Source organism: Protobothrops mucrosquamatus, unplaced genomic scaffold (assembly GCF_001527695.2).
Source record: "Protobothrops mucrosquamatus isolate PMUCROS unplaced genomic scaffold, P.Mucros_1.0 scaffold27, whole genome shotgun sequence".
NCBI classification, from domain to species: domain Eukaryota; kingdom Metazoa; phylum Chordata; class Lepidosauria; order Squamata; family Viperidae; genus Protobothrops; species Protobothrops mucrosquamatus.
In genome coordinates this window covers 821711-844154 of record NW_015386412.1, presented here as the reverse complement: position 1 = coordinate 844154, position 22444 = coordinate 821711, and the positions used below count along the sequence as shown (strand labels likewise).

The 22444-nt window shown below is 49.5% G+C and overlaps 3 protein-coding genes across 3 annotated transcripts in view; 1 reads left to right on the top strand and 2 right to left on the bottom strand.

The window, feature by feature from the left end:
- Positions 1-51: 51 nt before the first annotated feature.
- Positions 52-2735, bottom strand: FBXL22 (F-box and leucine rich repeat protein 22). The gene is made up of 2 exons (XM_015811016.1): positions 2364-2735; positions 52-1292 (listed from the first exon to the last, which is right to left on the bottom strand). The coding sequence occupies exons 1-2, from the start codon at positions 2696-2698 to the stop codon at positions 950-952; spliced, it is 678 nt and encodes a 225-aa protein (XP_015666502.1). The 5' UTR covers positions 2699-2735; the 3' UTR covers positions 52-949.
- Positions 2736-5560: 2825 nt separating this feature from the next.
- On the bottom strand, positions 5561-20729 carry USP3 (ubiquitin specific peptidase 3). The gene is made up of 15 exons (XM_015811036.1): positions 20639-20729; positions 15859-15919; positions 14978-15109; positions 12614-12697; positions 11524-11605; positions 10751-10833; positions 10331-10444; positions 9818-9931; positions 7848-7994; positions 7421-7527; positions 7255-7335; positions 7038-7156; positions 6498-6611; positions 6338-6405; positions 5561-5901 (listed from the first exon to the last, which is right to left on the bottom strand). The coding sequence occupies exons 1-15, from the start codon at positions 20727-20729 to the stop codon at positions 5736-5738; spliced, it is 1563 nt and encodes a 520-aa protein (XP_015666522.1). The 3' UTR covers positions 5561-5735.
- CA12 (carbonic anhydrase 12) overlaps positions 20728-22444 on the top strand; it is a 20752-nt gene continuing 19035 nt past the window's right edge. The window contains exons 1-3 of the mRNA XM_029283149.1: positions 20728-20890; positions 21578-21696; positions 21959-22121. Of these exons, the coding sequence (XP_029138982.1) occupies positions 20728-20890; positions 21578-21696; positions 21959-22121 (445 nt within the window). The remainder of the gene's footprint in view (positions 20891-21577; positions 21697-21958; positions 22122-22444) is intronic.

Below are 22444 nucleotides of genomic sequence, written 5' to 3'. Positions count from 1 at the left end.
TTTTACAGTAAAGATAGATGTTTTAGGAACATAAACAGTGGCCACCTTTTTAGTTACTCTAAATGTAACAAGATTTAGATGTCTTTATTTTTTGTGACTGTAAGCAGAAAATGCAAAAAAGTGAGATCAGTAAAGTTTTCCCCTTCCCCCCCCTCTTTTTGTTCACTTTTGATAAGTTTGCATGGAGCCTTTCTGGTGCACTTTGTTGGGAATGGAGCCTTGTTTTCCTTTCCCAGTGAATCTGAAGAGCTGTACATTGTGTATAATTGTTCATTAGAAAGGACAGTTTTACATGAATATTCATATATTTATTTTTGTTTTAATTTGAAATGCCTGTGCAGGGTTCCTTATTCAAATAAAGCAGATTCAAGAAACAAATAGTTCTCTTCTTTAAGGGTCTCTGATGATTATCCTTTTTGTGTGCTTTTATTTTTCTTGTTTGCTTTTAATTTTTACATTTTTGATTTTGCTCTCTTGTTTTTGCTCACAATTGCCAAAATGAAACTGATCTTCCCAAGAAGGAGGGAAGGAAGGAAATATATATGTTATGTATAATAAATAATTTAGAGAACTATACATATGTAGAAAAATTAAGTCGGTATGAGTTGAGATATATGATTGTTGGATTTTAGTTGTGTTAAAAATGTAGCATGTTTAACTAAAGGAGTATCTGAGGAAGGAAGGAGGGTACAAGTATTGTCTTTTAATTTAGAAACTCCATGTCCCAAAGTAATCCCTGCTAGTTTGAGAAATGGAACAGGCCACAGGTTCGTCAAGTGGTCCACTAAAAGAACAGCCTAAATTTTTGTTAGCAAACAGCCACTTTGCCACTTCCACGGCAGGTTTGAGTAGATAACCTCCAGTACACGTTTTACATCTCTCTTGCAACGCGCACAGAATCTCAATCTGCAAACAGAAAGAACAGACTCCAGCTTGGCCGCTTGCTTGGCTAATGCCACAGCATTCTTTTGAAGCCTCTTTCCAAGGCCCAGACCCCTGGCCTTTTGTCCGGAATCATGTTTGCGCTTCTTTCTGCGCTGAGCACCAGGGACGGGCACATCTTCTGGACTCGCTGCACCCCAGCAGCTGTTATGTTTCTGCAAAAGTCCACGTGCAGAGTTTGTAAGGAATTGGCATGGAAAGCCACAGCTTCCAGGGTCTGGTCAGTGATCAGGACGCAGTTTTCCAACTGGAGAGTCCGAAGACCCGGGCAGCTTTTGAGAAGCAGCACAATGGAATCATCTGTGACGTGGCCACATCCAGAAAGCTTCAGAGACCGCAGGCTGGGGCACCTGAAAGTGGGAGCATGAAGGGTTACATGGGGGAGGATGGGGGAAGTAAATTGGCCTCTTGCAGTGGAAGCCAGCCCTGCAGCCTCTTCCTTCTCCCAGACTTCAGATCAACTCACAAGCGCACACACACACACACACACACAAAATGGCTTGTAAGGATTGTTTTGAATACTACAAAGCAAAAGGTCATGCCTGACTTGAGAGGGATGGTAAAGCCTGAACAGGATGAGAATTTATTCCATGTTCAGCATCTCAGAAGCTTTTCAGGTTTCGCAAGAACTGTAATAGTTGCATCGTCTTCTGAGCAAATCTTAAATTAAGCAGAGAGAGAGATTAGCAGATCTTCCTGTTTCACTCCTGGAGTAATTTCTCCTCCAGGCTATTGAGGATCAAGCATATTTAGTTACATCTAAACCATAAAAACAAGCTAAGTGGTTGTGTTGATAACTCAACTGCATAAGGAAGTTTTCAATGAACAGAATTGATTACAGTTTACAATGTCATTTTTTTGATTCATGATGTCCCAATACTTGTATTGTGCTTAGTTTAATAGCAGTGGTCAGCTTTTTAAAATAAAATTAATGAAACGTTGAAAAATTACAACTGTTTTGATCCTTGTAAATTCCTTTTGACAAAAAATAGTTTTCATTCCTGTCCCTGCCCAGGATGAACACAAGTGTCACAAAGAAGACTGAGCTTCATCATTGACCGAGGGAGGGAGCAGGAGGAGAAGGGGCTGAAAATCACGTGTCTCCAGCCAGGGGGCCAAGAGCCTCTGCTGAAATACGCTTGGAATGCCTCAGCACCGAGCAGCAGCTGGTGGCACAAGTGCAATGCGATTATGACACACAGAACAAGCTTGTTTGAAAACTGAAATGCTTGATTTTACGCTTTTAACAATCCCTGAGGAGGGGGGACCTTGGGGACCTTCCTAGGGCACAGAGGTAGTTAAGGTGTGCCTGTAAACAAAACTGCTGTCTCATTTCTTGGGGGGGGGCGCATCCAAAGCCATTCCCACAAGCAGGGCATAACCTAGGCTAGACCCACATATCGAGCGATATTTTTTCTTACCTGTTAGAAACCTGGAGTAAAAACTCATTCACCAGGTGTTTGTGTAGGCTGCAGATGTTCCTCTGAAGGTGGTTCTTCATCCAATCCTCCACGTTGCACACCTTGACTTGGCTGGAATGCCAGCAGATGGAGAGGTGCCGCAAAGCCGGTCCCAGGACAAAGTTGTCCTTGGTCAGTTCGGCCAGAGAGTGGAAGTGGAGCAGAGGCCACAGAGAGGCGTCCTGGAAGACCCGCAGCAGCCTGCGGCACGTCTGGGCCAAACTCTTCCGGCTGTTTTTGTCCAGGAAGGAGAAGAGGTGCAGGAGGCATTCCCAGTTCAGCTCCGTCAGACGCATCGCCCTCTGTGCCTGGGCAGCAAAGGCAGCAGGCTCGCCACGAAGGGCTCGAGGCTTAATCAGCTTCCAAAGGCTCCAGATCCCTTGCACAAATATGGTCTGGAATGGAAGCTATTTTTGGCTGCCAGCTGGGAGAGACGTTTCCAAAAAGGACAAGGCACCAGCCTCCCTTTCGTGTCTCCCTGAGGAGGGAGCAGCATGGCCTTGCTTCAGCCAGTCTGGGCTTCAAAGGGCCACTTGGCCACTTCTATGGAGAACTTGGCGGCTTCAGCTCAGGTCAATGGGACTCGCTGAGAATCTAATTCAAGGGCAGAGAACAGGACATCGACAGGAACAGGACTCGACTTTGGCGTATTTGTGCTGTCAACCAGAAGTTTCACGCTGCAACCCAACTTCAAGGACACTGGGCTTCAAGAGTGCTCCAACCCTGGGCAGCTGTCACCAGCAGGCGCAGCACACGGAGTGGGGCAGAGCAGGACAGACCCCTTGGGTGGGGCCCTTGGTCTCCAGGCCCTGCCCTGAGACTGCAGAAAAGGCAAGTCCTGGCAAGTCCTCTTTGGCGCCCACTTGGAGCAGCCTGCTGCTTTAAAGCCCGGGTGCCCCTTGGCTGGCGATGCCCCCATTTCTCAGCTGCTGCCCTTGACAGCCAGTGCCAGCCACCTGGCCCCAGTTGAGGCAAGGCTCAATTCTCCCCAGCCCAGAGAAGACAGGACTTCAGAGATAACGTGGAGAGGAATATATTTTAGGAGAGTTTCAACCATGGTCAAGATCACCAACAAATGCGCTGAAGACAACCACTCACCAAACGTATACATGAAAGTTAAATGGCCAACAAAGAAGCCCCCGGGCTGCACATGAGACCGAGAACGCAACACACACTGGAACCAGAGAGAATGCTCACTCCACAGACTGAGCACGAAGCTGGCCGTGTCCGGCTCCTCTACGGGACCTTCTGGGGCCACCAACCTTGAGTGGAGCCCTTTTGCAATGCAAACGTCCAGCAGAAGCAGGTGGCAGGAGGGGCCTGGGGAGCAAGCAGGCTGCAGGAGCCCTTCAGGAGACAACAGCCATGGTGGCAGGGAGGTGAGGCCAGCATCGCCATCGGCGTATTCCTGCCAAGGCCCCCTGTGGGGACAGCAGAGCTGATGTGGCTGAGAAAAAGTCCTCACCCTGCAAGAAGAGGGGCTACAAAGAGGGGCAAAAATCCAATACTGTTTCTGGTTGGGCTGCTTCACTCTGACCCAACTCACTGAGCAAAATCCAGTGGATCAACAAATCTCCACCAGGGAGAGAAATCCATTGTGTTGCCACAACTTGCAAGTTAATCTGTCCATTGGCAAGTTTGCAGGCCAGGCAGGGGTCAAAGGAAGAACGGCTTCCCTCCTTGTCCTGGCTGGGGGAAGAGTGGCCTGGCAACAGGGATGTCCACTTGGGAGGGTCTACACTGCCATTTGAAAGACCTTCTGCCCTTGAGGACCTCTGAGGGGTGCAGCTTGTAACAGGGAGGTTCAGGAGAGCCGAGTGAGACTTAAGCGCTGGGCTAACCTGAGACCCCCGGCATCTCTACAGCTGTCTCCTTGAGTAGCCACCTGGCGCAGGGCGACCCGTCCTCTCTGGCATCTGGGGGGCACCCAAATGGGTGCAGAGGAGGCTCCAGGCTGCAAGCAGAGAAGCTGAGCTTCTCCTTCCCCAACTGGCAGTAGAAGAGCGCCCCCTGCTGGGAAGAAGTCTGCATTTTGGCCAAACAAAGAAAAAGAAAAACTCAGGAAAAGGGAATCTGGGCTTCCTTTTCTCACGGACCACTTAATTTTGTTTATACCGGTGTGGGGAGGGGGCAGCAAGACTTCCAGGGAGTCCCTACTGCTTTTCTGTGATTCTGCAGCTCTGGCTCTTTTTTATGCCAGGGAAGGGGAGGGCATGCTTCTCCAGGCAGGGCCAGCCACAGGGGGGAGCATGTCCCTGTTCAGCTACTGGCATATTCCACCTCATGCAACCCCCCCCCGCCCCTTGAGGGCTGTCCTCTCCTGCTCCCCACTTCCCTTCTTGCATTGAAGAATTCTGCAGAATTCAAAATTTTACACACATTTGGCTGATTGGAACAAATGCAACCAGGGACCTTTCTTTCACCCAGGCCAAACCAGCTTTTAAAAAGCCTCTTCCATGCAGGAGCCTTTAGAAAAGCGCAGCCTCAAAAGTCATCTCCCATCTCTTCTCTTCCAAACCTCCTCTTCTTCAGAGTTTCAGTTTCTGTGAGAGAAGAATGGAGCGCTCTACTTCTCGTCTTCTTCCAAATAACCTCAAGGCAGGAAGTCAGAGAGCGACATTCGCGAGTGATTCTAGACACGGTGCTAGCAAAATGACTAGCCGATCCTGAATTCTGATTTTTGGTACCTTAATTGCAGAATAGTAATTTCCAATATTCATATAAAGGATTTTTTTTTTTAAAGTTTCTATTACAAACAATGCAGCCATCTACTGAAGTACAATCTACAGACTAAAAAACAGCCTTCGGAGAAACAAAAATAGCAGCAGTTACATGGCCTGTTTAATGCAGCCCCGTTTAGTCCCTTAAAAAAAGAAAGGAGATTCCAAAGTCTGTGCCTGCATCCCGTTTGGGTGAGGGGGGGGTCGAGTTGCTGATCCTGGGCGTTTCCTAACAGAGCACGCAGAGTCGTGCTCATCAAAAGGATTCAAGTTTCCCTCGTGGAAATGTGCCTTTAGAAAGCAAACCAGAACATGGAGACAGGAAAGTCAAACATAAAAGTCGCTCTTGAAACTATGTATAAAATTTGTGTTTAAGCAGCACATCAGTATCTGCTGAGGTTTTGCCTTTTTTCTGGTGTAACTAACCACAAAGTTAGCTTGTGTCCATTTTTTTAATAAGTCAAATGCTACTACCGACAATGTAATAAAACTAGAACCCACAAAAAAAATTTGAAAAGTGCACAATGAAATCAAGAGTCTCGGATCAAGTATCTGTGGAGAACTGGAAATGTTTTGTCCATTGGACTTGATATGCACAGGGCAGAGAGAAGCATTAAAGTTTCTCGGATCCAGACTTAGCCTGGCGGTCCACATAGAAGAGGATGTAGGCCTTGGCTTTCGAGACTGTCTCCTCGTCCGTCAGCGTCACCGTGCTGTCGTTGAAATGGAACCAGCGCCCTTCGTGAGTCGCGTATGCCGTGTAATGCCCAGAACCGACCCTGGAAATGCCAGCACCCAAAATGTGAAAGGGAGGCCCCTTGGGCTGTGTCTGGAGCAAGCGGGCGGCTCGAGAGGGCAGCGACCACACAAAGGCCACTCACTTCGGCCTCTCCACAAAGCCGGCCATCCAAGGTGGCCCCTTGCGCCAAGACTTTCCTCCCGCACTCCAGTCATCAATGCTCCCACTGGTTGAACCCTTCCAGTTTATTGACACCTGTTCACAGAGAAGGCCCACCGAGGTGGCCACTCTGGGAAGGGAGGGAAGGCCACAAGGAAGCCACACCAGTTCTCGGGTGCCCTGCAAGGCCTTGGGTGTCCACCCTCCCTGCCACTCGAGGAGCTGGTGCTTCTCTTTGCCCACCTCCCCATCATGTGTCACTGCATGCCAGGTTTTCAGAAGTTTAGGCCCCAACCCAGATCTTTCCAAGTACTCACCCTGACCCATGGTGCACAACCACTGCCGCAAGGTCATAGAGGCAACTGTCTGGGCCGCTGTTTTCAGGCTGCACAAAGGGGGGGAGGAAGCCAAAGAAACTGAGTGCCCTGAAGCCTGGGCCTGTCCGCTCCCTCCTCTTCCCAGCCACGGGTGCTCTACCTCCAGCAAGTAGCACTTCATGTCCAGGCTGTGCAGGGGGAACTCGACAAAGGTGTCCACCTTGTTCCTCAGGTAGGCCGTCCAATGAAAGCGTTTCAGGTGCAGGCACAGCACCTGGGCATTAAAGGGACACACGGCACAAAAAGCCCTTAAGGGCTGCATTTGTCAAAACCCTAAAATTAAAGCTCAGTTTTGCAGCAGCTTTGGGCACAAGAGCACAGAAACACATTATTTCTGTCAGAAAGTAGAATTTCACAATAACAGCAATTATTTATCTAATATATTTCTATACCCCTTCCTATGAAATCTCAAAGCAGCACACAAAATCTCACAGACACACCAACAAAAGTACTGGAGTAAATGTCTTTTAGATGTCAAGATGTTCATTCACAGGTTTTATAAGACACCACATGAAAACTCAAAAAACGGCTTTCATGCCTGGGTCCCTCCACAATGTTCACTAGAAGACATTGCCAAGAACCTGCAACTTGTCTTTGTGTACAACCCCCCCCCCCCCAATTTTTACAAAGTGGCACTCACTTTGGGTAGCTTCTGCATCCAGAACTTCTTGGTTGACTTCTGTTTCTTCTTACATTTGTGACACATGTAGAGCTCCGAGTCATCAAGTTCTTCCAGGTCGGTGAAGCTACGGAGACAATCTGGAGCAGAGTTCAACGAAGAGGGTGAGTATCACTCACTCTTCAATAAAAAAAAGACTAACGACAAGAGACTGGCAAGCCGCTCCCTGAGAACGTACCCCGTAACGTGCAGATTGGTCCGTTCTCTTGGTTCTTGCTACGTTTATTCCGGAACTGACTTGGAATATCTAGTGAGAGGTCTAAAAGCAAAGGCCTCGTGGTCAAAGTTACAAAGGGAAACATTCCTTAAATACTTTCAAGCTGGCATATTTTTAAACCCTTTACCTAGGAATGGATCAAACTTTCTGGATTCAGTTCCACATATCAAGCAGTTGACTTCATTCTGAAGGACGCCTCCAAAGATAGTTGTGACAACGGTAGAAGTGCCGTTACTGAAGAAAAGATGGGGAGAGGACTGTCAGGGCAGCAGGTTCCTCACAATGGCTTGTGCCCAGAATGTCTAATTATCCTATTGTTGTTCGGGCATTTCACCTTTGTACAAAACCAACCACGGGCAGAAAGAGGTAGGAGATGTGTGCTAAGTCACCACCCTGCCTTTCCTCCCTGACGGACACCTTCTCTTTCTGCTCAGCAAGGCTGCCCACACAAGTTGCCCTCCATCACCGATGTGCCTCTATTGTGGGAGACAACCAGACGCTGAAAATGACCCCAGCCACCAAGTCCAAGCGAAGCCACAAAAGGATTCACTTACACGCAGCACCTGCTGCCGGCAGTGAGGCCAGAATCCTCCTGAGCGAAGACGGGGTGGGCAGCACCGTTGACCCCTTCCTGCAGCTCCAGGTGCAGATGGTCCAAGAGGTAGCGCATGAACTCGTGGGCATCTTGCTGCTGGTAGCCCCTTAACAAAAGCAAACCCAGGAATCAACAGACTGACCACCAGCTCCTGCGCCCGCTGCACACAGGGAAGGTGGCAAGGCCAAGCTCCCGAAGGCCCGTGGCGAGCACATGGAAGGAGACTGTCTCTTAAATCATCAGACCGCAGGAAGGACTTCTAAAGCTCTTCTTGGGAAGTTCTTCACTATTCAAGGTAAGAATCTTTCTAATGTGCAAACATAGATGTTCAAACTTCAGGGGAACTATGGGATATACATGTTGTGCCTGAATGCACATGTACAGGACGGGGACATACTCTGTGTTTGTGTGTGAACAGAGCCTCTCAGGAAACCAAAGAAACAAAAGAGCTTCTCCACACTCAAGCCTTACACTGGCTGGAAGGGAAAAGGTTGAGCAGTAACCAGAAAGCAAAAAGATTAACAGATGTTTCTCTTCAAGGAAGGCCAGCCAGGAGATGGAGATGTTTAATCTATGCAGAGTGAAAAAGGATTAGCAGCTACAAAGGAGTCTAAAGACACCTTGTTTCCCTTAATCCAGATATTTTACTTTCAAGACAAAGAAAGGTGCATTTTAAAAAGAACCACTTCACCTAGTAGGCATCCTTCTCCAGAAAAAGCTTGAGGTACTGAAATATTTGTATTATCAATTTTGCAATACATTGGGCTTTTAAAAACTAACCCGATCAGAGAAACAACCTGCCGCTTCTTCCTGGGACACAGTCCACTGGGACCATTTTCCCCAGCAGGACCCCTTCCAGAGTTCAAGGCGTCGGGCAACGTTAGAGAAGGAAGGGTTGAGTTCTGAGTTGATGGGCTTGGAAATGGTTGGGGGGCTCAGGAGGCCCCCGAGAAGCTCCCTCCCACACCCCTCCTGTCTCTTCTTGCCCTGGGACAGACAAGGTGACCTTGGCCTTCACAACCCACCCTTGGCCGAAAATACACTACACTTCACTCTCTCCAAATCCCTCACTCATTTTGCAGTTCTGCAGGAGCTGCCCTCCGCTGCTTTCTGTTAAACGCAGAGGAAGCCCCAGTGATGAAAAATCTGCTGGAGCAAGCTTGAGGGTGGGACTTGTGCTTTGCCCTCCGTCAGTTTGGGAGGGAGGGGATTTTGGCCAAAGGCAAAACAAGACCAGAGCTTTGCTCTCCACCTGAAACAACCCATGCTAAACTTCCTTGATTCTCATGGGGGGGGATGTGCAGAGGGCAAGTGGGAGAGGAAGCTGAGAGCTGACACCGTCTCCCTGCTTGCGTCTCTCACACCGCAGGCATCCAGAGCAACTTTTCAGCACTGCCAGAGGCATTAACGCATCAACAGAACATCTTTACTAGCTGAAAATATGGAGTAACTTACCTTTCTGCCCAATTAATCCTAATATTGTTCAAGGTTCCTTTGAAAGAGGTTCAGGGGCCAAGACAGGGAGACCTTGGAGAGGAATGACACTTGGATTTACTGCTGTGAACTAATCATCTCTTTTGATAGCCTGGGTGGAAAATGCTTCCTGCACCCAAGAATCAGCGTTTTTGCTGCCTTCGTTCAGCGTTACAGAATCTAGTTTAATGTGGAGAGAATCAAGGAAGTTTTGCCTTCTGTGTTTTGCTTCAGCCTTCTGGGACGTAGCACGCCCAAAGCAGAGCTCTGGGACTGGCTGGGAGCATGTCAGTACCACTCGGCCTCAGGAACAAGGAAAGCTACTCTTAGGGGGAAGATCAAAGCCTTCTGGCACACGGTGGGCCTCCATCGGAAGGCCAAGCCGTTCTCCAAACAAGGCCAACACGAAGCTGCTCCTTTCAGAGACAGCAACTGATTCTCCAGAAATAGACTTACCTGAAGTTGGGCATGATTTTCCAAACAACATAAAACAAGGATTCAGGGCTGAAGGCGGTTTGACTGCCCTGCCACAAAGCACACAGGGTCTTCCGGAATTCCTCCACCAAGGAACTGCAGAAGGAAAGCGATATTTATTCTTAGAAAGAAAACAACACTCTCACTACATTTGTGGACAACTAACCACGGAGGGTTTTTTCCCCCCTACATTTTGTCTTGCATTCAGTCATGTCAGAGTCTCAGAGACTGCTTTGGTCAATCCCTCCACTTTTCTGGGCAAGGTTTTTTCGAAGGGGTTTGCCATTGCCCCCTTCCTAGGGCTGAGAGACAGTGACCGGCCCAAGCTCACAGATCCATGCCCAAGGCAGGATTAGAACTCAGTCTCCTATCTCTCAGCATACAACTAAGATGCCACCGATTCCAACGATCAAATGACTGAGATCTCTTTCTCCGCCAGCTGCCCCGGTCTCCAGACGCGGCTGGGACCCTCCGCTTCCAGGCTCAAGCACTCACACGCTGCCCTCGCCTTGGCTCCGTGTGTGGTAGGTCCGCCGGCCTGCAGTCTTTCCGTTCCGAAGTTCCACCGCTGGCAGCTCTTTGAAGTAGCAGCAGAACTGTGGAATGTTACTGTGGGGAAGAGGACAGATCAGCCAGATGTGCCGGAACGGCCACTCGGCCCTCAAGAGCTCATTAATCATCCATGCTCCGAAAGTGCAGGGGACGCTCCTGCCCATGAAAGCTGCAGGGCGGGGACGGCTGTGATACACAGAGGCAAAAGCGCTTCTGCGGGAGGAGAAAAGACTCTGGCATGGACAGACCCACAGCAAGCAGCCCCCTCAGGGGCACGGGGGTCTTCCTGTACATCACCGAGTGCCGCAAAGGGGAGTCCGCCAGTCCCAAAGGGGGAAAGCCCCATTCCCAAATGAGGGATACCTGAGGGACTGAAGGATGGCATTCATGAAACACGTGTTCCCCAAGTTCCGAAGACCCGTTGCACACAAGCTTGTGGGGCTCCCCTGCGAACCAGGAAGATCACTATGAGTTGACATACAATAAGCCGCCAATATTCTTCAACCTCCTTCTAAAGGGACATTACATCATGACACAAAAGAGACTCCTTTGCCAACTTCTAAAATATTCATATGTGTCTCATTACTGTAAGTCAGTTAGAGAATTTAGAGCACAGAAAATGATAATTTAATTCAAACTTTAGAATGTTCAATAAGTACCCCTGACATCACACAAAATCAATCAGTACATTCCCATTTCCTAATTTTGTTGAATTCTCTGATGCCATGAGAACATTTAGACTCCCCCCAGACACACCCCCAGCCCTTCTCCTGGGGGTGGAGGAAGAACCCCCAGCGATGGGCTCCAGCCGGCTGCCAGGCTCCAGCCTGGGGGAGCATCTGCCACACATGAACTTCAAGGGTGAATTAAATGGCACTTCATTATCTGGCCTGCTCCAGATTAAGGGCTGATACAAAGTAAGCATATTTTTCTCAGCTGAAAGTGAATTATTCAGAGCCTTTGGCATTCAAAATTGGACCCTGAGTGCTGCCAACGCTCAAAGCATTGCTCAGGGGGCCGATTAAATGTTAAAGCCCAAGATAGTTTTTTGGAAAGGACTTCTCTGATCAATGCGATTAGCTCCAAAGCTGCTCCTTCAAAGTCGAGGGCAGACAAATCAAGGAAACCAAACTTACGTTTACTTTTAACAATTTGCTGTTTACGGAGGCACTTTCAAGTTGTTTTCTTTTCCTATGTCGGTCTACTGTAAAACCTGAGCTGTGGAAGAGAATAAACGGACAATTTAAGACATGTTTAACAATACAAAGAGAGCAAACTAGTTACAATACATATCACTTAAGGCAGGAAGGGTTATATGCATTTTATAATAAAGAAGTATTTTTAAATGGCCTATTACACCTGGAATGTTCCACAGAGATTCATCCTTAATTTGATGAACACGCTAGAGTACACCCTAAAGCAGTGGTGGCGAACCTATGGCACACGTGCCAGAGGCGGCACTCGGAGCCCTCTCTGTGGCACACATGCCGTTGCCCCAGCCTTGCCTCCTCCTGTGACCCCCTCCTCACCAGCAGCCTCCCTGGAGGAGAGTCCCCACGCGGAGCAGCGCAGTCAAGGACATGGCAGCCAGGCAGCGTAGACAAGACTGCCCTCACACCCCATCGCGCACAGTTGATGCTGCGGGGTGCGGGCAGAGGACGTGGCCGCAATGGTGCTGCTGGGCTGCCTGGGCGATCTGCGGCAGGCCCTGGAGGCGGTGAGTGGCCCTGCGGGCAGGGGGTGGAGCAGAGGCGGGGCCAGTTTTTGGGCACTCAGTCTCTAAAAGGTTTGCCATCACTGCCCTAAAGCCTTTGATCTAAAATAACTTTTTAAAAAACTGGACTAGCCGTTCTCCCACAGGGCCACGTTTCTGGGCCAAGAAGGGCCTTTCCAAACACCAGGACGTGTCTCATCCAAGCCAACCACCCAGAATCTTACAAACGTCTTCTGTTCTCCAGTCCAAGGAATTCCCATCCAGAGCATCTCAGCTCGCCATTCACTGTGGGGATGTCCCAGGCAGAGGCCCCGGCCACACACGGGAACATCTGACAGAAGGCAATCGCTGCCCCGGTTCATTTCAGGGACGGTTCCTAGAACTCGTCTCCCAGATGGCGTCCCAGGACACATGTCCATTGACAATGCATTCACGCAATTCACGAGGCTGAGAGGCTGCTCAAAGGAAACCCTGCCGCCATGTCCATCTTCAGACAAAGAGAAGCTGCTTACTTTTCCAAGTTCTGTAGATGCTCTCGGACTTTCTGCACCAGGCCTAGCTTGGTATCGTTTACTACGAAGTCATCACAGCGATAACTGTGGAGAAAACACAGATCAAAGAACGGCCACCGCTGGTTCCCCGGCTAACATGAGGCTGCGGAACTGCAAACGAAGAGGGGGCGGTGAAGAGGACAAAAGACAGCCTCCTTCAAGAAGGATGAAGCACAAAATGCTGAAACCGCAGAAGCAAAACACAATAGTGTGGGTGTAGCTACCATCCTCTTCCTCCAGACACTGAGCAGAGCTTCCCCCCATCCCAAATTCTTTTCCAACCAATTCTCTGATTCCTGGGCAAGCTCAGTCCTCAAAGATCCTGCTTGGTGTTTCTGCCAATCTAATACTTTGAGAAACCAAATTGCTCCTTCCTTGCTTCCTCGTGAACAGCCCCAATTGGCAAGTGGCTCTGTGATTCCTCCGGGCTCAGCTTTTACTACCACATTATGGCCATCAGCTGACTGGCTGGATGCAGCAATCAAGGCACTGGGGAAGCTGCTCCAGGTGAGCAAGGAAAGGCAAGTGGTGGACTTACAAAATATTTGCAGCCAACAAAGATGGCACGATGTGGACAAGAGGCAGAATGTTCTCCCAAGATAACAAGTGTTCCCCTTTTTCTGGTTACTGCCAAGCGTTTTCCTTCTCAATTTTTTTTAGCAATGCCTTTCAGACTTGCCTCTTTTGATTCCTAATTATGGTCCAAAATAAAGTCTAAGTCACAGGCTGGAGACTAAATACTTTGTAGAGAAAAACGAAATGTATGCAAGAGCCCTGTTAATGCAGTTGACCTTTGTAGCCTTTAATTCACACATAAAGATTCTACTTCAGCAATTCTGGGAAAGACATCATCCGTGCCAAGAGAAAGAAGCTGCCTTCGCAACGAAGGGAGCATCGGAGGTACCAGGAGCTGCAAAAATCAAGGCTCTGTTGTGCGTTTTAGAAGACTGGAACATTTAGGTAACAAGCAAAGGCCCAGAAAGGGGGGGGGGAGAATCATCATCAGTTCTTCAACAGACGGGGAATTCCTCTCTTTACCTGGTTTCCTGAAAGTGGAACTTCTGCCCTCTTCTCTTTATTGTTTTTGTTTGGTAAACCACGGCTTTTCAACCAGTGGTACGGGTACCACCTGTGGTACATTGGCACCTGGCAGGTGGTACGTGGCCATCCTAGTGGGGGAGGGGAATGAGCTGAACCAGTGGCACCGCACAAGCCTGAGCGAGAGATGGCTGAAGGTGCAGGGCTGTCAGGGCTCAGAGGAAGCGCCAGGATCAGTGCCGCTTTCCAGCTGATTGGTGCTTCTTCGGGGCTGTCAGGGCTCAGCGGAAGCCCCAGGATCAGCGCCAGGCTCCAGCTGGAGCTCAGTGCTGATCCTGGCGCTTCTGCTGAGCCCAGAAGAAGCGCCGATCAGCTGGAATGTTGCAGCCTCTCCAGGGTCTTGTGATTTACATTCAGATGCTTGGCAACTGATTCATATTTATGACGGTCACAGTGTCCCAGGGTCATGTGAAGTGACCAAAACCTGCTGCAACCACCCAGCAGACGGGGGGAATAAAAAACCAAACACCCCCCACCCCACCCCCGCTGCCAATCCTCAACAGAAATGCTCACAACAATGAAAACCTCGGACAGGAGGAAGAGCACCGCTGGGCGGGCAGGCAGGTGTCTTGCTCGGCTGTGCCTTGGGGGCACTTTTTTCAGTGCCATTGTAACTTCAAACAGTCACTAAGCGAACTGTTGAAAGTCGAGAACTACCTGTACTTTATCACTTTTTTCCTTTTTTGTGGGGGGTCATCAAGTTTTTGACACCTTGCTAGGCGACTGGTGGTACTTGGATATTACCATATCCTAAAGTGGTACAATGGGTGAAAAGGTTGAAAAGCCCTGTGGTAAACCACCATTTTCTGTTTTAGCCAACTATATAAATGAACTTTGTTCTGCAAAGCAGGATCAGACATTGATTTGAACTGATGTCAAATCAGTTGTCATTCCTCAAAGGCTTTGTCTATCAAACTGACCTTCAGAAAGCTTGCTTGGATGGGCATTTGGGGCTCAGGTTTAAAATAAACTCAGAGTCCCATTTGAAGAAGTACAGAATTTCAGTGAATTGGGCCAGAATGTTCCTTAATCCAAATGACACTTAAAATTACTTGCCGAGTGCCAAGAGGTTCAAATAAACATACAAACAAGGAGCAAGGAAACGCCTCAAGCTGAGGGGGGAGCCGGGAGCCAGTTTAACCTCTCACTATGTCGCCTCCAGTACGGCACCCTCTCAGTTTCTACCCCCCCCCCCACCACCACTTAGTTTGGTGGCTGCTGACTTACCAGTAGGTACTGTAACTACTACAATCCATGCACACCATGTGCTGGATCTTTTCTTGCTTTTCTGCTTTCTTATGGTTCATTAAAGAAACTTGAGCATCTTCATAATGCTTCTTTGCGTGGCCATTTACATACCTTAAAGGACCAAAAAAGAAACAAAACTGAGATTTTGGAAGTCTTCCCCACAAAAGTGCTTGCCTTCTTCTATCTTGTAAACAGGCTTCAAGGGCAATTGCATTAGCTCCCTTTTATTATTGCCCAATTTCTTTCAGTACAGCTCAGCCGGACGTGTGTAAATGGTGCAGAGATTGGAAGGGGTCTTTGGTCAGTTTTGTTGGGCTTATATTCCTGCTTGCTGGTCCAAACAAAGGAATTTCAAATATTTTGATAAAAGCCAGTAAGATTATTTTACCTCTCCCATTTTAAATAGCAATGTGAAGTGTTTTTGCCTCGGGATGCCCTCAGGAGCATGCAAATGGACAGCTGTTTTTCAGCAGCCGCACAAAGCAGGTGCAGGGGTCCATCCTATCCCCAAAGCAGGGCAGTCTCATGGAAACTGGGGTCAGACGACTGTTCCTTGACTGAACCCTCAAGCAGTTCTCCCAAATGTGGACAGCAACATGTTCTTAAATATTACTGCACCTAATCCTTGTATACCACACAACTCTGAAGCAAGGGATGTGACTACAGTTGGAATCTTGGCCAGCCTTCCCCAGATGTGCTCGTGGGCCAAACTGCAGTTTAGTCCAAACAGATGTGGCAACAACAAAATAAGGACAACTGGTCTACACCAAAGTCCTTCTCAAGATGTTGCTGTCCCAGGCCACAAAGAAGTGGGGAGATTATAAAAATAGCACCTCCGGGAGCTTGTGTCTTGCACTCACCTTCCACAGTGGACACTTGAGCAAGTCAGGCAGATCCAAGGACTTTTGTTAGAGCGGCACACTATTGGGGTAAGAAGAAATCAGACAAAAATCAGTTACACAAGATGACATTTCTGCTCCAGAAAACTAGTGAGGAAAAAACTGTTATAAGAAGAATCACGCTGTGTGGACTTTAAAATTAAATATTCAGTAATTATATAAGCAGGCAGGTGGGATATAAACTTAAGATTTTTCCATATGAAATATTTTTATTTGCACACTCCTCTCCCTCATCACATTTTAACCACTTGAGTTTGGTGTATTTAATGCTCAGTACTATGGTCAAAATAAAATAAAACCAACTACATAATTAGCACTGTAATACAGTTATAGTAGGTGGATTATGAGTTATTTGAGGAAGCTAAACTGAGGAATCAAAGTGAACACCATACCAGATTTAAAAGTGGAACCCCAGTCACAACGGATCAACCAGAACATTAAGTGGAATGACCGTATGTATACTCATTATGTTTGGGTATCAACAACTGCACAGCATGAGGAAGACTGCACAGCTAATTGGGCAACCAATATGTTGAAAGGACAGAGAAAACAGCCTTTCGAACAACATCCTGGCCCTTTGGCTACCTTCCACCTGGGGAAGGCAGACAAGAGTCCATGAACCACTGGCTGACTCACACTAAATCTCCCAACAAAAACCCTGGCCATAGCTTGAGTTGTAGCCACTGGAGCTTAAAATCTAAAACAAAAGGCTTGACTTTGAACAGGTGGACTCATCTTGTTTTTAAGAGTATTTGTCTCTCAAGTACAAAACACCCCCAACCCCAATTAATGGCAATTTGTCGGTTCTTATATATCACCAAACTATAGTTAAGCTCCATTAACTGGGTGTACTGTAAAAAGATATGACAGGTAGCACTTTTCACAGATGACTAACTGGACTTAACTATTTGATTCCCTATCAGAGAACTTATTGCAGATTTTCTCCAAGACTATATGAATTCTATGGCACTAAGTTCTTTTTAAGTCTAAGAACAGCATCAAATACGTGTCTAGGAGGGATGTGGTAAAAACTAAAATCCACGATGGTGTAAGGAAGCCTGGAGTCACATCCTCCTTTTCAGCAACTTCCTGTTAACTGAGTAATTCAGAAAGTATATTTTCTATTGCATAATAGAAAAGAAACAATGCCACTGCTCCTACAAGACTCTGAAGTGCCCAAATGCCCTTCATGAAGTGTCTCTAGTAGTTGCAATTAATAAACCATTCCTCGTAAAAGGTGAAAATATGTTGTCATAATGAGCTGCTCACTCCAGGGAGGACTCTACAGCTGGGGTGCAGAAGCCGGCAATTCTGAACAACCCAGAGCAAAACTGCTGGCTTCAAACTCTTAATATCTGATCCAGAATCCCCACCGGCTATGCCATGGATGGTGACTTATTCTCTCCATTCAGAGTCTGAGTAATTGTGCTCAACCTTTGGACTCATCCGGATATCTCAAAAGCCCCGCCGTTCCCTTAGCTATCACCAAACCTTTGTTTGGTTTTTGTGCCAGGCAAACAAGAGGGCACAAGAACTGGGTGGCAGCAGCAGCAACTATAACACTCACTCTGGGTTCTGCTGGCACATCCTGAGAAGGAAAGTATGTGCCACTTCCTTGTGGCATGCCTCTCCAGTATTTCCCCAAGAATGAAATGCTGACCGGGACAAGCCCGGCCCCCGGCAGCCACAAAAGGGAACCCATATAACCGTTCCAATGCCTTGTGCCTTGTCACCGCCATCTCGGAAGGGGGCACACAGTGGCCACACCAGGGCTGCACACCAGTAGAAGAACGGCGTGGCTTATTCAACCGTCAAGAGATGCCACCCCATCTACAAACGAACCCATGGCCTGGGAAAAACACTCGTCTCCTCCTAAGTTTCTCTTTCACTTGTTCCTCACCTGCCTGTTTTGCCCTGGAAAGGAGGGAGACGCTGCAGGGTTAGAAAGCCCCAGGTTCTTTGTTTTGAGGGGTGGGGGTGGAGGGGTCTCACAAGGCAAGTATTGTGATGCTGCTGAGTGGAAACTGAACTAGGCAACATTAATAGCTGCCAAGAGAGCAATTAAGGTCAAAGTGTAACCAAATGAGGGCTGCATTCATCCACATTGTAAAGGAGCCAGGACAAAGGTGAAGGCCGCGGTTGCTTTCTTATTCCAAATAGAATGCATTAAGAAGTCATCCTGAAAACAGCTTAATCTGTGTGGCAAAAATTTAACCTTTGTGGCCAAAAGACTTTACATATGAAACAGGCTTACCAAAATCTTTGGCAGAGAAGAAACTGGGCCCTCTCAGTGCTGCCTAGGTCCTCTTACTTTCATCAGTGAAAAAATCTGACTATCTGCAGCTATTGAGGAGATGATGTTTAAGAAAGACCAGCAAACTCCAGAACTGAAGACCACAATCAGCTAACGCAGTAATTGTAGATTTTCTTTGCTATATGGATACAAACCCTAGGATAGTACAGTACCTTCCATCACTACTATTCTAGTTTTGTAAATGAAGGCTGCAGCTCTGACCTAAATATGAAATCTCTCTCAGCAAGCACGATGGAAGAGGGATTTAAGCTGTCCATGGTTCACTAACAGTTTCATCTCTGCAGGTAGAAACACCTGGGTGGCCTTTTCCAGGCTGGGAAGCCCTGCAGGTCTGGCCTGACTAGTGGGCGCTGGCGTGGAAGGCGCGAGGGAAGCACCCTGCTGGGGGGGCGGATTACAGAAGAACCCCAGAAGGTTGCAGTGGCAGGCAGCGGTCGTACTGCGGCCAAGAAAACCACATGGATGTATCCATAAAGTCACCCACAGAGGCTTATTCTTTTTTAAAAAAATATTTACTTCATTAAAAGCTCATTCCTACAACATCCTGCAATGGACCACTCACCACGCCTGGGCCAGGTTTTCATTTGGCAAAAGTTAATCAACTCGGAAGATAGCAGACTAGGTTACAAGATGGACAATTCTTAAGCTAATTCAATGGACATCATCCTAGCCAGCAATGGGGTCATTTAAATCCATCTGTTAACATTTTCCCAGTGCAGCAAAACCACTCCAAGGCCTTGACATTTATACAGCAGCAAGACAAGCTTTTTAAAAAATTTCCATAAATTGTAACGCAATTCAGCTTCTCCAAATTAGGAAAACATCCTTGTATTGTTTGTCATCAGAGCAAGGAAAACATCCAAGAATTTCACACTTTAAATTCCTTCCTTGTGGAACAAATGAGAGGGTTTTCAAAGAAAAGTTGTGAAATTTCTCTTTAAAACTCCCTAAACAGAAGGCAAGTTTATTCATTCTGGCCCAGAATGTCATAGCCTCGTGCTACAAAACTACTCAAAGCACCACCAAAAGTACATAAATTATTCAACAATTGTTTAGACAGCCCAAAAACAAAATTTAAATGTTGATCATGTAATTTTTTATGATGTAGCTCTTAATAAGGATCCTCAAAGTTGATGGAGTTGAGATATTAAGAACGTTGCATTACCTATTCGTTACTTTCCTTAATTGCAAAGAATTTTAGGCAGTATACAGGATATAAAACATAGAAACAAAATACATCACAATATAAAGAAGAAATAGTAAATAGCAGCACAACTGAAATGGGTTGATTATTTTCACCCTAAGGCTGATTTCCAACCGACAACAACTATTTTTGGCACAAATGTGTGTTCCAATACATTTCCTATTATCTTAATGCAAAACATAAAGTTTACAAACATTAAACTATTAATTGGCCAAGCTGTTCTCCCTTATAAAATCTATCAGCAGATATTTCTTTGCTTTAATTCATTTCTTGGAGATAAGGTTACCCTTCATGATTTGCAAGGGAAAAGTGAAAACCCGATTCACATACTCTGCATACTTTTAAGTCTTTTACTTCTAAACTACACATTTAGGAATTACGGGGCATAACGCCCTTTACTTTCCGACGTGGCTAACAAAACCGAACAAATTAAGTGCAAAACATACAAGTGGGGCATAACAGAAAACCGAAGCAGCAAGCGGGAAGCCACGACGACGGTCCTGACCCAGGCGAGGGCAGCAGCGGCAGCGGCGCCCCGGCCCAAGAGCGGCATTAGCGGCGCTCAGCCAGGGCAGGAAGGAGGGAGAAGCAGCCGCACCTGCCGGGAGGGCACTCGGGATTCAACGGCGGGGCGCCCCGAGGACGGGCCCGGCTGTAAGAGCGGAGTCCGCCCAAGAGGCCACCAACCCGGCCGAAGGAACGGAGCCGCCTCTTCCCCCCCCCCCGATGACCGGTTGCCCCCCCGGGCCGCTCCAGCCGGGAGGCGCCTTCGGATCCCCCCGCCCCGCCCCGCCACGCCCCGCCCCCACTGCGGTCGCCCGCCAGTCACCGGCTGGCCAGCCCACCTCACAGGGTTGTTGTTTGGGGGGAAAGAGGGGGGAGGGAGGGGGGGAGTCTTTGCCGTCCCGACCTATTTATAAAAACAGGCAGGAAAGGAAAGAATTCAGTTGCCCTGAAAAGTATTTCTGGGGCGGGAGGTGGGAAAGAGGGAAGCAACGCCCCCCCACCGCGGCGACTGGGGGGGGCAAGCAGGGGGGGGATGGACAGACTTCAACTCCCAGAAGGCCCCGCCCGGCCTCGCTCGCCCGCTCCCGGGGAGAGCCGGGGGGGCCGGAACAAGGCCGGAGCCCCGCTCGGAGGGGCCTTTATGACAGCGCGCCGCTCCCCCGCCGCCCCGGCCGAGGGCCCCGGACGGGGATGATGGGCGCGGGAGTCGCACTCACCGCTGCAGCACCACGAGGAGGGCGAGCCCTGCGGGAACTTGGCCGAGTCGGGCGCGAGGCAGACGCTGCCGCCCAGGTGGGGGCACTCCATGGCGGCGCCGCCGATGCCCGCCGGCCGCCTCCGCTCCTCGCCCTGCGTCGCCCGACGCACGCACGCACGCACGCACGCCGACGCACCGCGCCTGCGCCGCCCGCGGACACGCCCACCCGNCCCCTCGCGCCAGGCCGAAGAGGAGGACAGGGCTGCTTCTGGTTGCGGGGCGTCCCCCGCGGGCCCCTTCCCTCCCGCACCGCCCGGCCTTCGCACGGGCGCCGGAATTGCGGGCGCGACCCTCGGCCGCCTTTGTGCTGCGCCTCGGAGGCGGCGGCGGCTGCGGTTCCCGCGCGGCCGCCAGGGGGCGTCTGGCCGGAGGGCCGCTTCCCCCGTGCCCGCGCCGGGTGTCCGCGGAGGGGGGGCGCTCCCGCGGGGAGGGGAGGGGTCTTCCCGCTGCTTTGGGACTTGCGGGTCTGGCCCAGCGGAGGCCCGAGGGCGAGCTGCGGGATCTCGCCCGGCAGGGCTTTGGGCAGCCACCCCCGCCCGACCTGAGCGCCCGGGACCCTCGAGCGGCAGCTTCCCGCTGGCGGCGCCCCCGCAGAGGCTGCGGCCCCAAGGCCGGCGCGGCTTTGGGCCGGGAGTCTCGGTGGGGCGGGGGGGTCGCTCTCCGCACCGCCGGCCCGCCCTGCGCCCCCCCCCCAGTCCCGTCCTCAGCTTCAGGGCGCGCCGAGCTCCGCCGCTTCTTCCCTGGGGCCGGTCGGCGCTCCGTGTTGCCAAAACAGCCCCCTCCGCGGCCGCCGCGTGTTTCGGGTAAACCGCCCGCCGGGATGATGGTTGCGTGTCCTTTGTTTAACCAACTCCCCCCCCCGCTTCTCCCCCACGCGCCGCTTCTCCGGCCGCTGCAGTTCATTTGGAGGAGGAGGAGGAGGAGGAGGAGAAGCGGCGGCTCTTTCCGGCGGCTGTTCCCGGGATTTTCCTGGCCGGGTCCAGCGCCAGAGCCCCGATCTCGCCTCCGCCACTCCGGGTGAGCCACCCGGCCAACCTCTCGTGGAAACACATCTGGCCAAAGAAGCGGCCACTAATGACAGTGGCCAAAACCCAAACCTCAAAGTGAATAACTCTGTCCACCTTTCAGATACTCCCTTATTTTTTGCTTCAGGCTATAAAAAGATGCTTCGAGTTCAGAATTAGTTTTCCCTGTTTATTTTGGAAGGGTGCACTGGAGTTGGTCTCAAGCTGTGAAAATGCCCACTCAAAACCCCATAAAGCTCTGGGTCCCTCTTCAGGAGGGTCGGCTGGCGTGGCTGCCCTTCACTAACCGTTCAGAGACCCTTTTCCTGGGCCCCGATCAGCCCCAAAGCTCGGCAGAGTATCCTGATTGTGCTCAGTTGTTTACAGCAATCCCCAAACACCAGGAATTCTTGCAAGGAATCCAATCCCTGGATCCTTGTAAAAGCTTTCCAGAGACAGCATCACCTGGAAAATGTGCAGCCCCAAGTCTCCTGAGGGCGTCAGGCAAGGGAAGACTGTGCTGGCCAAACAGATGCCAAGCCACCTTGCTTGTGTCAGAGTGGGTAGGAAGTGTGGGAGGTGAATCTTCACAATAAAAAAATAATACTGCATTGGTATAAAAGAATTAACCAAATGTCTTAACTAACCTCCGTCTCATCCAATCCGAACCAAATAATGCAGAGGAGGCCCAGGGGACCATCAGGCTGGCCATCTCTGGGCCAAGTCCTGATGGTAGTCGGCTCTCAGCCGTCCCCATTGAG